Source organism: Mixophyes fleayi, chromosome 4, assembly GCF_038048845.1.
Source record: "Mixophyes fleayi isolate aMixFle1 chromosome 4, aMixFle1.hap1, whole genome shotgun sequence".
Classification (NCBI taxonomy): Eukaryota; Metazoa; Chordata; class Amphibia; order Anura; family Limnodynastidae; genus Mixophyes; species Mixophyes fleayi.
The window spans coordinates 143,836,972-143,854,433 of record NC_134405.1 but is presented as its reverse complement, the minus strand read 5'-3'; the positions used below and the strand labels follow the sequence as shown (position 1 = coordinate 143,854,433).

General features: G+C 39.5%; 2 protein-coding genes across 2 annotated transcripts in view; both read left to right on the top strand.

Annotated features, from left to right (window-relative positions):
* The window catches only part of LOC142150757 (collagen alpha-1(VII) chain-like), a 47,669-nt gene extending 33,521 nt beyond the window's left edge, over nt 1–14,148 (top strand). Inside the window, exons 14-18 of the mRNA XM_075205952.1 lie at nt 1,053–1,184; nt 6,185–6,331; nt 7,015–7,134; nt 9,302–9,370; nt 13,979–14,148. Of these exons, the coding sequence (XP_075062053.1) occupies nt 1,053–1,184; nt 6,185–6,331; nt 7,015–7,134; nt 9,302–9,370; nt 13,979–14,148 (638 nt within the window). The remainder of the gene's footprint in view (nt 1–1,052; nt 1,185–6,184; nt 6,332–7,014; nt 7,135–9,301; nt 9,371–13,978) is intronic.
* The window catches only part of UCN3 (urocortin 3), a 460,199-nt gene that overhangs the window by 50,642 nt on the left and 392,095 nt on the right, over nt 1–17,462 (top strand). The gene's annotated exons all lie outside the window — the stretch shown is intronic.

The window sequence follows — 17,462 nt, the reverse complement described above, 5'->3', positions numbered from 1 at the left end:
TGCTGCGAAGATCCAAACTTATGATGATGACCATCAGCACAGACTTTTGCATTGTTAAAAGTAATAACTAAATGTTCTCCAAGCACCAGCTCTTATAGCCTGTGCTGGTAGTGATTTGGGAAAAAGCTACTACCAGCACTAAGTTATGTCCAGCTGGGCTAGTAAAACTATAACAGGGAAACCCACAGCTTAATCATCACAGGGTTAAATTCCTCAAGGAAAATAAATGTGCCCCCATTGTAATAACTAGCCCCATGCTAAAAGCACTAGGGCTCCTCCAATGTCCTTTGCTGGTGGATGTTTGCGTAAGAAAATGTATCCAACTGATCCCAGCAAGACCTTGCAGCCCTAAAAGGTTTGTCTATGCTGGCATTTGTAGAGCTATAAGTGTCAGCATGCCCATGGCTGATAGAGCATGTTGGCCCTTGTACAACTACAAGTACTGGTATGCCCTGGTATACACTACCAGCTGGGGTCCTGTGGTGCATTATCAAAAAAATCCAGAGAGGAAGCGCCTTCAAGCTTTAAGTCCGTGTGGGGAAAAATTAAAAAATCCCCATCGGTTATAAATAATTGTTACAGACCATGTAGCTGGGGGCAGTCCTTCAGCTTCCATTCTGTATTGGCCAGTAGTGGTTACTATCGCATGTGGGGCATAACTATAATGAACTACATTGTATCAATGTAATTTATTGTGGTTAGACATGAGGTGTAACCACTACTAGCGAATACAGAGAATGATAGTGATTATGATGATGGAGACTGGCATCTCAACAGCACGACGATACAATTAATAGCATATTATCAAACATTAAGCATTCATACATAGTTATGTGTATAAGCTGACTTTACTTCTGCGTTTTGGACATAATATGTAAAAGCCCAGCATCAGGCCCTATGTCTCCATCTGTAAAGTTTTGCTCTGCATTTCTGATATCTCTTTCGTTTATTTTTGCTCTTTGAGGAAAATTTATATTAGAAAATTATTTTAAAAATCAAGCACACTTATTGTTCATTACCCGTGCCTACCATTATTTAATGTGTCCTTGCAGACTCAAATCCTGTTCAGGTCCTTCCTGTTAAAGACCTTCAAATCATTGACACTGGGGTTAATAGCATCAAACTGTCCTGGAAGAAAACATCTGGAATAACGCACTACAAAATATCTTGGGTACTGTTTGATGGTAAGATCATCTTAACATAACCATAATGTAACATCATTTATAACATTTGTAGTGCATCAAACGTTTATTTGGCATTATTACTAGATTCAGATGTTTCATTTATTTAATGTTTTATCTCCAAAAAGATAGACTGGCAATATTTTAGAAATGTTGTAAAATATGTATAGCATTAATGTAACTTTCAAAGCCACAGTGTACTGTGTACCTACCTGTTCTATGAGATATAAAAAGTCTACACACTGTAATCCAAAATGATAGGCTTCTGTGATGTAAGGCCTTAAATTATGTCAGACCTTTTTCCACCTTCAATGTGACCTTGCAACCAACCTCATGATTTATTTGGGATAATGCAAGCTTTTTTCTCTTTTCATTTAATATTCAGCTTATGTAATTTACTTTAAATGGAAAAATAACATGGAAATATGTTTTAAATATTGTAAAAAAAAAATAACAAAAAAAACAAATTATTTATAATCGTATGTGCCAGTATATCTGAAGAGTATCTGGTCTCAGATTAACCTGTTTTATAGAAATAGTAAAACCTACAGTATAATAATCCACTAAAACACAAAACATTAAGAAAAAAAAAATTCTGCTTTTGTTCTTGCAAACAACAGTTTGTAATGTTAAATTATATTTAGAGGATCATTTTAACAAGTGTCTTCCCTTAAACCCCAGATCCAGCAATAACTGGCCTTGTGTTTAAAAATATTGTTTAGTTTAGTGACTGTGGGTAACAGACTTGTCTGTCCTAACCTCTCCAACTTCAAGCTCCGTGTTGTGTTACCTTCTCTACTGGTGTTAGCCCTCAGTATTCAAAAGCTAGCTTATGCAAACAGGCTACAACCATCTTTGTGGTGATGTCATAAGGGAGAGACTGATAGTGTTCAGTGCTGCTATTATATGCATGTTTGAATGTAGTATGTGAATTATAGTACTTACATAATCGCTACAGACTGGCCATTCCCCACTAGAAAACCGCTATGGGATTCTCGGCAACTTCTACAAAGGGTAATTCTGGGGTTCACAATAAAAATTTAAACACATAATAAAATTGCAAATAATAATGTATGACAATAATCAGGTAGACATTTTTAAACATTAGGGGCCTGATTCATTAAGACACGCAAAATGAACATATCATGCCAACAAGGAGTGGAGTCTGTTGTTATGTGTCTAGGTGTGCTTTTGTCTAACAGACAATACATAGCAGGATATATGTAATACATATGTGGAATTTAAAGTCCCAAAAGAAAGCACACAAGAAAAATAAAGTTATTAATGGTACTTAATAATAATAATAATAATAATATAGTCTTTAATGACAAAACATTTTTTAAAAACCATTTTTTTTACATTTGTTCCCATAAATACATTTGAGTATATTATGAATGTCTACTGTACATAAAATGCATTTTTACAGTTGCTCCTTATTGCAGCACATGTTCTAGCATACATACACAGCCATCATCCCTAGTAGTCTGCACTTACCCCCGAACTATAGCTGGTCCAAGTGATCCAACAGAAAAACATGCACCTCAGAGATGCCCAGAGCTTGAATCGGACATTGCTGCATTAAATGCGTTATATGCACTTGACTAAGTGCAATATGCCCGTTCCTCTGACTGTTCCGCCCATTAAAATCGTAGGCTCTAGTAAGGGTCCTTTTCACTCAAAAATGAATTGGACGCTGCTGCGTTCACTGGCGTATTGTCCAGTCCTGGGAATGTGCAGAGTGATATTTTTACGCAAAATACGGCATGTATAGGCATTTACGTTCCTTAATGAATCAGGCCTTATATTCTTGCTCAAATATTTTGATTGGTAAAGGTCTATTTTTTAAACCTATTTTAGGTCTAAACAGCAGCTTCTGAGTTAAACTGTAAGGGCTTGATTCATTAACAACAGCACGTCTGTATTCAAGAAGGAGTGGATCTGACAATATGTCTCTTCTTGAATACGGTTTGCTCATTTGAGATGCCAAAAGCTTGAATGGGATACTGCTGTGTGTGCTTAAGCTTGGCACGTCTTTACTGTACATTGACTACAGTCATGTCCAAAAGTTTTGAGAATGACACAAATATTATTTTTCACAAAGTCTGCTGTCTCAGTATGCATGATGGCAATTTGCATATACTCCAGAATGACATGAAGAGTGATCAGATGAATTGAAATTAATTTCAAAGTCCCTATTTGCCATGACAATTAAATTTATCTCAAAAACAATATTTCCACTACATTTCAGCCCTGCCACAAAAGGACCAGCTGACATCAGGTCAGTGATTTTCTCGACAACACAGATGGGAGTGTTGATGAGGACAAGACTGGAGATCACTCTGTCATGCTGATTGAGTTAGAATAACAGAATGGAAGCTCTAAAAAGAGGGTGGTGCTTGAAATCATTGTTTTTCCTCTGTTAATCAAGGTTATCTGTAAGATAACACGTGCAGTCATCATTGCTTTACACAAAACGGGCTTCACAGGCAAAGATATTGCTGCTAGTAAGATTGCACTTAAATCATCCATTTATTGTATCATCAAGAACTTCAAGGAGAGAAGTTGTGAAGAAGGCTTCAGGGTGCCCAAGAACATCCAGCAAGCGCCATGACCGTATTCTAAAGTTGATTCAGCTGCCGGATCGGGGCACCACCAGTGCAGAGCTTGCTCAGGAATGGCAGCAGGCAGGTGTGAGTGCACTCATAGTGAGGCAAAGACTTTTGGAGGATGGCCTGGTGTCAAAAAGGCAAGCAAAGAAGCCACTTCTCTCCAGGAAAACCATCAGGGACAAACTGATATTTTGCAAAATGTACATGGATTGGACTGTTGAGGACTGGGGTAAAGTCATTTTGTCTGATGAATCCCCTTTCAGATTGTTTGGGGCATCTGGAAAAACGCTTGTCCAGAGAAGGAAAGGTGAGCGCTGCCATCAGTCTTGTGTCATGCAAACAGTAAAGCAACCTGAGACCATTCATGTGTGGGGTTGCTTTTCAGCCAAGGGAGTGGGCTCGCTCACAATTTTGCCCAAGAACACAGCCATGAATAAAAAATGGTACCAAAACATCCTTCAAGAGTAACTTCTCCCAACAATCCAAGAACAGTTTGGTGATGAACAATACCTTTTCCAGCATGATGGAGCACCTTGTCATAAAGGAAAAAGTGATAACTAAGTGACTCGGGATGAAAACATAAAAATTTTGGGTCCATGCCCAAGAAACTCCCCAGACCTTAATCCCATTGAGAACGTGTGGTCAATCCTCAAGAGGCAGGTGGACAAACAAAACCCCACAAATTCTGACAAACTCCAAGCATTGATTAGGTAAAAATGGGCAGCCATCAGTCAGTATGTGGCCCAGAAGTTGATTAACAGAATGCCAGGACGATTTGCAGAGATCTTCAAAAAGCAGTGTCAACACTGCTAATATTGCCTCTTTGCATAAGCTTAATGTAATTGTCAATAAAAGCCTTTGACACTGAAATGAAATGCTTGCAATTTTACTTCAGTATACCTTATCAACATCTGACAAAAAGGTGTAAAAACACTGAAGCAGCAGACTTTGTAAAAAACAATAGTTGTGTATTTCTCAAAACTTTTGGCCGTGACTGTACACGCAGAAGCCCAATCCCCTCCCCGTTCCACCCCTGAAATTGCAGGTTGAAGTAAGGATGCTTTGTGTTCGATGATATAATTGAACATTTATGCTTTTTCTGGCATATGGTCCAGTTCTGGGCATGTGCAGAGTAACTGTGCACAAAATGTATCACCATTTACGTTCTTTAATGAATGAGGCCCTAAATGTGTATAATACAACTAAAACCCAAAATGTATATTTGAACATTTTACCAATCTCGTAAAAACATTCAAATTGTATTTTTCTAGTACATCTGACAATCTTTCTGCAGTTATTGTTTCAACTTTGACAGAAGGATGATGTTATTATTCTTTGTGTTTCATTTCAAAATCCTCTGGTCTGACTTGCCCACCACATACCAGAAATATGAAGTACATGTGACCAGATTTATAGATTTATAGTATAGGTTTAAGAAATGTGTCATAAATGTGATGATATTAATAATATTAATATGTCTATATTAATAAAGGAAAGAATGTTTACAATATTGTAAATATTTTTTTCAAGTGACTGGATAAAACATAAAGACTAACAACAATGAATAAATTAAATATCTCAGCACTGCCCATATCTTAGGATAATGAATTGTACAGAACATGAATTCTACTAATGAATGTTTTAAAACAAACATTTTCAGACTTGGGGGTCTATTTATTAAAATACGTCAATAAGGCTGATTTTCAGTTGCTGCTTATCGCAAATCTAGAGCGTTGCTGCAATCTATCATTAAAATATTGCTGGGGCAGCTGAGTGGTGTCACCTGGACAATCGCAGGCGTGACCCAGCTAGTCGGATCATGCAATATGCAGTGGAACTGAAAGGCTGGACATAGGTGTAAGTAGAAAATTAAATAAAAAAAATATTCTTAACAAAAAATTAATAACATTTTTAAAAATAAAAATATATGTGAAACCTTTACTGAATTACGTAAAAGGGCATTTTTTCATTCATTTTCATCTGTTATCACCATCCTGAGATGGCAATAACAGAAGAAGGATTGCTGCAGTACTTGTACCGCCAAAATCCTTGTTAAATAGATTTCTGCGGTGCTTTGCATGGGGATGCTATCACTGACAAGACCCAGCGAGTCTTACTGCCATCACTGACTGTGGCACTGTGATGTATAGATCAAAGCCCTATTTTTGGCAAATACACCCCTTTTTGCAGGATGTAGGGCTTTTAACTCTTTAATAAATAGACTCCTTGGTGTGATGATTGCCTAATTTGCAGATGTTGCTATCTAATTTCTTTCCCAACCATTCTTACCAAACGTAGTCAATCAATTTGTCATAACATTAACATTTTTAATACATTGTTTCCATATATATTTCGTATATACTTCATTATATCAGATAATTATTATACCTCTAGGTGGTGCTAGAGAATCAGATATTGTTCCTGCAGACTCTTCATTTTTTATTATATCTGACCTGAAGGAAAGTGCCACTTACAGCATCTATGTATCATCCATGATTGGAAGCCGAGAGGGAAGTCCTGTTCTTCTTACAGCAAAAACGTGTGAGTTAGCAAGAGAAATATTTGTTAACAATATTTATCTTACAAATATATATATTTAAAATATGTTTATACAGAGCCACCTTACTCTGCCTACGCGTTACAATTGGGAAACAACACTATAATGAAAGAAGACTAGGCATTAATAAACTCACAAAGAGGCAAGGTGATTCTGTTTGCAAGTTTAAGAATGAATACTTTATACTTTAACTTGATATGAAAACTGATTCTGATTAGTTCTTGTAAAAAAAAGTAGTGGTTTTATTTTTAAACATATTTTATATAAAAAAAATAAATCTTGTATACAAGGGTGGGGAATTGAGGATGGGATCCAGTGATTAAACAGATATTATTTTATATAATATATTTAAGGCGTATAAGCTCCTTATTTTTCTATGGCGTAATCATCATAGTGATATATTTTGCAAGTGCCTTGGAACTTGTTTATACAGAATGTTCTCCTAATGTAATCCTAACCGTCACCTGTCTGCTATTCTACTTGACACATTTTATAATCTCTTTAGGACAAAGGGGCATATGACTATTTTCAGTATTCCTGAATTGTTTGTTTTTATTTATTGCTAATGTCCTGTTAGTCCTTGTAATGTGTGAAGCATGAAAGAGGTATTATTAATCTTAGAATATACCTGACTTTTTACATTATATTTTGTTTTGTTTCTTTATAGTGGACCTACCAAAAGTGGACTCCTTTGAAGTTAAAGAAATGACTGGGGACAGTGCGTTACTGAGCTGGTCTGGTGTAACTGGGGCATCTTCATATCTTTTAACTTGGAGGCTGGTGTCAGGTAAGATATATCTATTTACTGCTTATAAAACGTGTTTTTCATACAACTATCCATGTAAAGTAGTATTACACCAATATCAGTATATGGATTTTGGGACAAACTATTTGACATAATTTGGGGAGTAGCATGTGTTTCCATAGACATTAGGGAGGAACTGGGTCTATTACACAGTGCACTGTACATGGGGACATTTTATTACAGTTAGTTATTGTGCCTGTAAATGTGCTTCTCCTTTGTTATTATAGTTTAAGTCTGGAATAGGAAAGTTCAGAGTGGGACACTTGTAGTGTAAGCTCAGAGCGGGAGACTTGTAGTGTAAGCTCAGAGCGGGAGACTTGTAGTGTAAGCTCAGAGCGGGAGACTTGTAGTGTAAGCTCAGAGCAGGAGACTTGTAGTGTAAGCTCAGAGCGGGAGACTTGTAGTGTAAGCTCAGAGCAGTAGACTTGTAGTGTAAGCTCAGAGCAGGAGACTTGTAGTGTGTGTAAGCTCAGAGTGGGAGACTTGTAGTGTAAGCTCAGAGCGGGAGTCTTGTAGTGTAAGCTCAGAGCGGGAGACTTGTAGTGTAAGCTCAGTGGGAGTCTTGTAGTGTGAGCTTTGAGTAGGAGACTTGTATTGTATGTTCTGAGAAAGAAACTTTTATTGTTAGCTCAAAGAGGAAGACTTATAGTGTAAGCTTGTAGTAGGAGAATTGTAAGCTTGGATTGGGAGTATTGTGTTTGCAGTGGGAGATTCAATTTTAAAAAATTCTTGCTGCATATTGTCCTAGAACGGACTGAAGACACTACGCTGCGTTTTTTTAGTGAAAGTAACGCTCACTTTTGCTCGCACCCCATAGAGTTGCGAGCGAAAGTAAGTATTACTTATCACAGTATAAACGGACCTCAGGAACATCTCAACCAATTGAATCCACCCCTAGGAGTAGGAGACTTGTATTGTAAACATCAAGTCTATTAGTGGAATTACTGCTTTATTTAATTTTGGTCTCCAAGAATTACCACTGTTATGGATCACTATTCAAAAAAAATAAAATCTTACAATGATGCTCTGCCAGCATTGGCCTTTTTTATTGAACTTCCTCTAATGTGGCCATTGACCTAGTAGTTAGGACCTTAGGTGTCTGTGGATAGACCTAGGTTTTAAACCAACCACTATTATTCCCAAACTGATCACACAATGTGCTGTAGTTTTCTGTTTGTAAAAAGGGCGTTAGTCACTGACCACGCAGTTTCCCAGTTTGAGCATATGAAAAAAAAAAAGAGATACAAAGTCACATGGAAACAGAAAGATGTTATAAAATGATGTGTACTATTTTCTGTTTTTCTCCTTATTAATGTTTATTAAAATGTTTTTTTTAATAAAAGGGATGGGGTAAAGAAAAAAAGATAAGGGGAGCAGGGGGAGGGGTACATAGTGGGGAGCAGACATTACAGTATCCATTGTCAAATTCAAATAGGTAATACACAAGGATTCAATGGAACACAGCAATAACAGAAACAAAACATTATCACAGAAATATTATTAAATGCCTTGAGCCAAGGCGTGGGGGCTAAAACAAGATGCGTCAATAATATTTGAGGAATGCAGGAGCGCAAAAATGTTACCCTCTGTGACAAACTCATGCCAGTCCATCCATTTAACTATGGGGAAGAGGCAGACATGGAAAAAGAACACTCCCACCTCCCCCCTCATCCTCCACTCTCCCCATTACTAAATCCATACTCATACACATGTTCTATAAGACTAAGCTATACTGAGACACTTGACTCATTGTCATTCATGTTCTTCGACATCTCCCCTCCAGGGCTAAAGATACCCAGGATAGATATGCATATACCTCTTAACACATCACATTACAAATCTACTTTGATATTAATACAAGGTTTAATATCTAGAATTGATCTACTTGTTACACTCTTTAAATGTGGAATACAATGTACACTGGAACTATATTTATTTTGTTATTTCTATTTCTGTTTTATTTGGAAAAAATTCAATAAAATATATATTTGATTTAAAAATATATGGACAGCAGGGTAAGATGACCTTTGTAGTGTTTCCATATCTACTTTGTTTCATAGTGATTGCTTGAAGGTTATGTTAACTCTTAGCTTAAATCATAATGAAAACAGAAGTCTCATGAAACATGTAAATGTCTTTATTTCCACAGTACCTGATTTTTCTGTGGAACAATTGGCAGCGTCCTACAGGTCATTCCGGCTCAGTGGATTGCAATATGGTAAAACTTATGTTTTTGCAATAAAACCACTCTTTGGGGAGATGGAAGGACCAGAGAAAATCATTACCCAAGTCATATGTAAGACTTTATACTTATACATGTAGCTATAATTTTTGATGCATGTGATATTCTTAGAATGCAATAGCATGCAAGAAACATCATCAGAAATGTCTGTTTTTAGCCTGTAAGAAAATCCTAGAACTAGACATGACTGAGCCACTTGTGCTATGTACATGAGATCTACCTGAAATACTGTACATTTTAACATTATTATGATTCTATGTCAAGCAGCTCTGAGTGTCTATAGTCAGGGATGAGTAACAGCTGGTCCTCAGGAAATTGACCTGTGGATGTAGCATTCCAGTCTAACATTAATCTGTGTTTTTGTATAATATGTATAATATATATATATATATATATATATATATATATATATAAAAGAGATGAGCGCACTCGGATTTCCTGAATCCGAGCCCACCCGAACGTTGCCGATCCGAGTCGGATCCGAGACAGATCCGGGTATTGGCGCCAAATGAAAACTTGAAACCGAGGCTCGGAGTCATAATCCCGCTGTCGGATCTAGCGATACTCGGAACCTATAAATTCCCCGCTAGTCGCCGCCATCTTCACTCGGGCATTGATCAGGGTAGAGGGAGAGTGTGTTAGGTGGTCCTCTGTGCTGGTAGATCTCGTGCTGTTCTGTTTAGTTCTGTGCTGTGCTGTTTAGTTCTGTGCTGTGCTGTGCTGTGCGGTGCTGTGCTGTGTTCTGCAGTATCAGTCCAGTGGTGCTGTGTGCTGTGCTCTGTCAATTTTGAGTTCAGTGGTGCAGCTGGGTCCTGTGCTGTGTCCTGTTCAGTCCAGTGGTCCTGTGTCCTGTGCTCTGTGCTTCTAAGGGCATAGTTCTTATTTCCCCAATATTCCCAAGTGTTTAAAAAATGAAAAAAAAGTTACAAAAAAAAATACAAAAAAATAATTAAAAAAAAAATTAATTACAACAAAATTTGCAAAACCAATCCTGCAGTATAAGCCCATTGGTACTGCAATATTAACAAGTTCACTGATTCAGCAGTATAAGTCCAGTGGTACTGCTATTACAAAGTTCACTGATTCAGCAGTATAAGTCCAGTGGTACTGCTATTACAAAGTTCACTGATTCAGCAGTGTATAAGTCCAGTGGTACTGCTATTACAAAGTTCACTGATTCAGCAGTATAAGTCCAGTGGTACTGATATATTACAAAGTTCACTGATTCAGCAGTATAAGTCCAGTGGTACTGATATATTACAAAGTTCACTGATTCAGCAGTATAAGTCCAGTGGTACTGCTATTACAAAGTTCACTGATTCAGCAGTATAAGTCCAGTGGTACTGCTATTACAAAGTTCACTGATTCAGCAGTATAAGTCCAGTGGTACTGCTATTACAAAGTTCACTGATTCAGCAGTATAAGTCCAGCGGTACTCTCCTGTGCCGCATATAATTTTTAAAGGCTTTGCCGAGTGTGTGTGGCTTAGGGGTACGCTCTCTTGTGCTACATATAATGGAAAACCAAAATTTGGAGTATAAAGTAGGGAAAGATCAAGACCCACTTCCTCCTAATGCTGAAGCTGCTGCCACTAGTCATGACATAGACGATGAAATGCCATCAACATCGTCTGGCAAGCCCGATGCCCAATCTCCTAGTACAGGGCATGTAAAATCCAAAAAGCCCAAGTTCTCAAAAAATAGCAAAAAGAGAAACTTAAAATCATCTGAGGAGAAACGTAAAGTTGGCAATATGCCATTTACGACACGTAGTGGCAAGGAACGGCTTAGGCCCTGGCCCGTGTTCATGACTAGTGGTCCAGCTTCACCCAAGGATCTAACCCCTCCTCCCCCCCCCTACAAAAAATTTAAGACAGTTATGCTGTCAGCAACAACAACAAAACAGCAAAGAACTCTGCCTTCTAAACAGATGACATCACAAATCCCCAAGGCGAGTCCAAGGGTGTTGTTGGTTGTGAACCCTGACCATCCCTCTGCATATGCTGGAAGGATCACCCACAGTCCAGTTACAGATTTGGCTAGTGAAGGTGTGAATGTTGTACACCGGGAGGAGGATATTGATGTAGCTGGCGCTGAGGAGGATGTTGATGATTATGATGCAGACAGATACCAAATTGCCTTTCTCAATTTCTATTTATATTCTAGATTATATAACGGCTGAATAGTTTTCTATTTTACTCCTAGTGGAGAGGGGATCTGATGCAGACAGATACCAAACTGCCTTTGTCCATTTCTTTGTATATTTGAATTTCTAGTTCTACAGTCTATGCAGGCTGCTTTTTTTATATTCAACTACAAGTGTAGGGCTGGGGGGGGCATAGATAGCCACCAAAGTAACGTGGTCCATTTAATTTCATTTTCTAGCTCCACAGTCTGTGCAGCCTGCTTTTTTTATCTTCAAAGTATTTACAAGCCTTGCAATCTAAATTAACTAGAGGTAGTGACGTGGTAGAACACCAAAAGGCAGTTTGGAAGCCCCTGTACAAACTGGCTCTATTTTACCTGCGTTGTCCCCCCTCCAGTGTGTACTCGGAAAGAGTTTTTAGTGCAGCGGGGAACCTGGTCAGTGAGCGGCGAAGGAGGTTGCTTCCTCACAACGTTGAAAAAATGATGTTTATAAAAATGAATAATCAATTCCTCAATGAAGTACAGCACTGCCCTCCAGATAGTACAGAGGGACCTGTGGTTGTGGAGTCCAGCGGTAACGAATTGATAATGTGTGAGGAGGAGGAAGTACACACTGTAGGGGGAGAGGAATCAGAGGTTGAGGATGAGCACGACATCTTTCCTCAGTAGAGCCTGTTTAGTTTGTACAGGGAGAGATGAATTGTTATTTTGGTGTGGGGGCCCAAACAAACCAATCATTTCAGCCACAGTTGTTTGGTAGGCCCTGTCGCTGAAATGATTGGTTTGTAAAGTGTGCATGTCCTATTTCAACAACATAAGGGTGGGTGGGAGGGCCCAAGGACAATTCCATCTTGCAACTATTTTTTTGGCATTATGTGACCATTCAACAGTCGTTTGCCATGTTGAAAAAGTAAAAGAAAATGTCAACAAATTCAAAGAATTTAATCAAAAGTTAAATGCCCTGTCATTATTTAAAACAAGAGGGTTTGACGTGCTAGAATTAGTGTAGTGTTAATATGTTATAAACACTACACTTGGAACTTGGAGGAGGTATTGTGGCCCCGGTATCCAATTTAGTACCAGGGCCACCCCACTACGCAGTCCAGATACTTGTTTGGTGGAATTCTGACCAGTTGAGGGTGTAACTATTTATTATAGTGTGGCCCCGGTATCAAATTTAGTACCGGGGCCACCCCACTACGCAGTCCAGATACTTGTTTGGTGGAATTCTGACCAGTTGAGGGTGTAACTATTTATTATATTGTGGCCCCGGTATCAAATTTAGTACCGGGGCCACCCCACTACGCAGTCCAGATACTTGTTTGGTGGAATTCTGACCAGTTGAGGGTGTAACTATTTATTATATTGTGGCCCCGGTATTCATACCAGTTGATGGTTTTCTTATTATATATATTGTGGTGACCACTCCTCTACGCAGTCCAGGTACATTATTCGGTGCGATTCAGACCAGTTGATGGTTTTCTTATTATATTGTGGTGACCACTCCTCTACGCAGTCCAGATACATTTATTGGTGCGAATCATACAAGTTCAGGGTTTTTAAATTATATTGAGGTGACCCACTCCTCTACGCAGTCCAGGTACATTTTTGGTGCGATTAAGACCAGTTGATGGTTTTCTTATTATATTGTGGGGACCACTCCACTACGCAGTCCAGAAAGATACCTCGTTGCAACGTTTTGGACTAATAACTATATTGTGAGGTGTTCAAAATACACTGTAAATTAGTGGAAATGCTTGTTATTGAATGTTATTGAGGTTAATAATAGCGTAGGAGTGAAAATAAGCCCAAAATCTTTATTTTTGAACTTTTTATGCTTTTTTTAAAAAAAAAATCCGAAGCCAAAACCTTAAATCCGAACCAAAACCTTTCGGCAGGTGTTTTGCGAAACAAATCCGAACCCAAAACATGACGAAAATCCGAATCCAAAACACAAAAAAAAGACACCAAAAATCGCCGATGCACATCCCTAATATATATGTTTATTTGTATAGCACCTCACAACTTAAGTTGTGTCTAAGGCTGGGTACACACTACAAAATTTCGTTATCTATAACGATTTTACCCACGACTGAAGTTCCGATCAGTCGGACGATTCATGTGTACACACTATACATGTTTTAAACAATTTTTACACAAGTTATTGTCTGGGCTGTGATTTCTGCCTGTAGTAACGTTGTATCAAAAGATTATGACTCCGTACGCACTGTACAGATATATAGCCTGCTAACAGCAATATGCTAAATACATTTAAATGCTGACCCTCAGTGGACACAAAAAAAAGATTCTAGAAACAGAAATACATCATCACCATTCATTCTATTGTACAGCTATTATACAGCTTTCGTTAACTCCATTTCATAACTGCACAATTACTGCAATTTATTTTAATACAATGGCCACAATAAATCAACAGAAAGCTTGTGGTTTGTTGCTTCTCGCTATGGCAAGAAAGCTGCAAACACAGAAGCAGAGGGAAAGAAAAAGAAGAAAGAATTGGACTTGCTGGACCAAGGAGAGGTTCCAGAGGATAGACTCATTTTCACATATGCCCCTGTTACAGGAGATATGGGACAACAATTCTGATGACTTTAGGAATTTCCTGTGGATGAATGATCCCACATTCCAGGAGCTACTGCAGCTTGTCAACCCACTCATCCGGAGACTCATATTTGCAGAATAGAGACTAGTGGGCTGCACGTGTTTGCTTAAGTGGTTAGCACTTCTGCCTAACAGCACTGTGGTCATGAATTCAATTCCCGACGATGGCCTTATCTGTGAGGAGTTTGTATGTTCTCCTCGTGTTTGCGTGGGTTTCCACCGGGTGCTCTGGTTTCCTCCCACACTCCAAAAACATACTGGTAGGTTAATTGGCTGCTAACAAATTGACCCTAGTCTGTCTGTGTCTGTCTCTGTGTCTGTCTGTCTCTGTGTCTGTGTGTGTGTGTGTGTGTGTGTGTGTGTGTGTTAGGGAATTTAGACTGTAAGCCCCAATGGGACAGGGACTGATTTGAGTGGGTTATCTGTACAGTGCTGCGGAATTAGTGGCGCTGTATAAATAAATGGTAATAATAATAAATAAAAATAGTTGCTACCCTAAGATTCACTGGAATCTCACACAGGTTTGCTGAACCATTTGACTGTTTATTAGCAGTTACAGTAGTCATATCCAGCAAAAGTTCACAAAATCTCCCACCATCTACATCTGGCTAAACAATAGTTCCCTGACTACTAGCCGGCCACTTACAAGCATCGGTGGTCCCACCCACAAATACAAACAGTGTCTTTATCCTCCACCAAAGCACTACAAACAAATCACAGCAAAACAAACCAATTACTCCCATGTGGAACACCTGTGTGTGTATTTGCTGAAAGAGGATCCCAGGGAAGATGTAACCGTCTGCAGCCTGCTGCTGCAGACTAGCTGTGTTTTTACTTATTTTCTTATAGGGTAACTGTGGTAAATATGCCTCTTTGCCACATACCCCTCCCCTTAGTGTCGCCAACCTCGGTGACGCTGACACTGCGAAGAGCGCATCTCAGCGAGTAAGGGCGTCTGCATTTTTGTGCAGACTCCCTGGCCTATGCTCCACTGTGAAGTGGTAGGGCTGCAGCGCTAGTAACCACCTAGTTACCCGGGCATTCACCTCCTTGTTCCTGTGCATCCACTTCAGTGGTGCATGGTCAGTAACCAAGGTGAATTCTCTACCCAGGAGGTAGTACCTGAGAGCCTCATGGCCATTTGATGGCTAGGCACTCCTGTTCCATAGTGGAGTATTTCTTCTCCCTGGGCAGAAGTTTGCGGCTCAGATAGAGGATGGGTGTCTCTGTCCCATCAAACCTCTGCAAGAGCACGGCACCCAAACCTACCACAGAGGCATTCGTTTGGAGATATAATTTCCTGCTGAAATCCGGTGCTTGAGTGCCAAACACAGAGCCACTCAAAGATCCCGCCAGGCAGCCTACGCTGCTTCCGACCAGACCAACTTGCCTGGACAAGTTTTTTTTAGGAGCTCGGTAAGAGGAGCAGCCCTAGTTGCAAAATTAGCCATAAACTGGCAATAGTACTCAACTAGACCCAGAAAGGTTCTCAGCTGGGTCTTCCACACAGGCTTGGGCCACTCTCTGACAGCCTTTACCTTGTCAACTTGGGGTTTGACCTGACCTTGTCCCACAACATACCACAAGTATTTGGCCTCACGCATGGCCAATGCGCATTTCTCCGGATTGGTGGTTAGACCCGCCTCAATGTGAAGCCAATACTGCCTCCACTTTGGGTTGATGTGTCTCCCAGACCTTGGAGTGGATGACTATATCATCTAAGTATTCAGCTGCATACTCCTGGTATGGTTTTAAGAGATGAATCATTGCTCTTTGGAAGGTGGCGGGAGAACCATGTAGCTCGAAAGGCAGAACTTTGTACTGGAATGACCCATCTGGGGTTGAAAAGGCTGTCTTAGCCTTGGCAGATGGCGTTAGGGGAATCTGCCAGTAGCCTTTGGTTAGATCTAACATTGTGATGTACCGACTATTGGCTAAGGTTTCCACTAATTCATCAATTCGGGGCATCGAATATGTGTCAAAATAGGAGTTTTCGTTTAATTTTCTAAAATCGTTGCAAAATCGTATACTCCCATTTGGTTTGGCCGCTAGTAAAATGGGGTTATTCCAGTTGCTATTGAATTCCTCAATTACATTGAGGTCCAACATTTTTTTAATCTCCTGTTTCACAGGTATACGTCTGGCTTCAGGAATGCGGTATGGTCTTACTCTTACCACCACCCCTGGAGGTGTAACTATGTCATGTTCTATGAGCGTGGTACTGCCTGGCACCTCAGAAAACACGTCAAGGTACATCTGAACCATTTCCTCAGTCTGTCGTCTCCGCCCTGGCGACAGATCGTCCCTTATGGGAACTTTGTTTTCCTGCACAACTGCGTTTACCAACGCGGCTTGTGGCTCCTCCCTATCATGCCAAGGTTTCAGCAGGTGACATGATATAACCATAAACTAGAGATATACTGACAAGCGCCAAAATGGGAAAAGTGATTGATCTATATAGGACTAATAGATTAACAATAAATTCAAGAGGGTGAGTCACTAGTCCCCTCTAGTATTCTCCAAAAAATCTAAGATTCATAAATCCACTAATGTATAAACATACAAAAATATACATCCAATTATCTCAAATCAAATAGATGTGACATACAATGTACAAAAAAATGAATAAATTAAGAAGGGTGGGTCATCTATCCCCTCTAATCAATTCTCCAAAAATCTCTAAAAAATATAGTTCATAAATCCACCAATACATAAATGTACACAGATATATTTCCAATGACATTCAATGTACATGAAAAACGATCCTGACAGTGGGACTGCCGTAGAATGTCAATTGAAGCAGTCTCGTTACGTGATCCTTTCTAAAGCTGTCTTTAAGCCATACTTCCGCTCACAATCAAACCTGGGATTCCCTCTTATCGGGCCAGTGTATACCGACCAGGCTGAGTCTCGGCTCTGTAATGCCGTATATAACGATCCCAAATGAGATCCTCAGACAGCTATAGAAGCACGGACCTCTTCTTATTATTGTCTCTCTTAACGTTCCGTCTATATTAAATGGCTTGAGACTCTCGTATATATAGACACCCAGATGGAGTCTCAATGGATCTCAAGACGGCAGAGCGTAAAACATTCCAGATTCATATGCAATAAAGGAGCATATTTAAGAAAGCACGATAGTGCTCTTACCGGGAAATTAAGGTCCCTGGGTGTCCTCCGCATATTTATGAAAGGTGCATTGCAGCAGATATCATGGATATCTGCTGCTTTGCACTCCTCTTCGTTTTTGGGAGCAGTCACCATTCAACAGTATGGTGACTGCTCCCAGCCGCAATCTG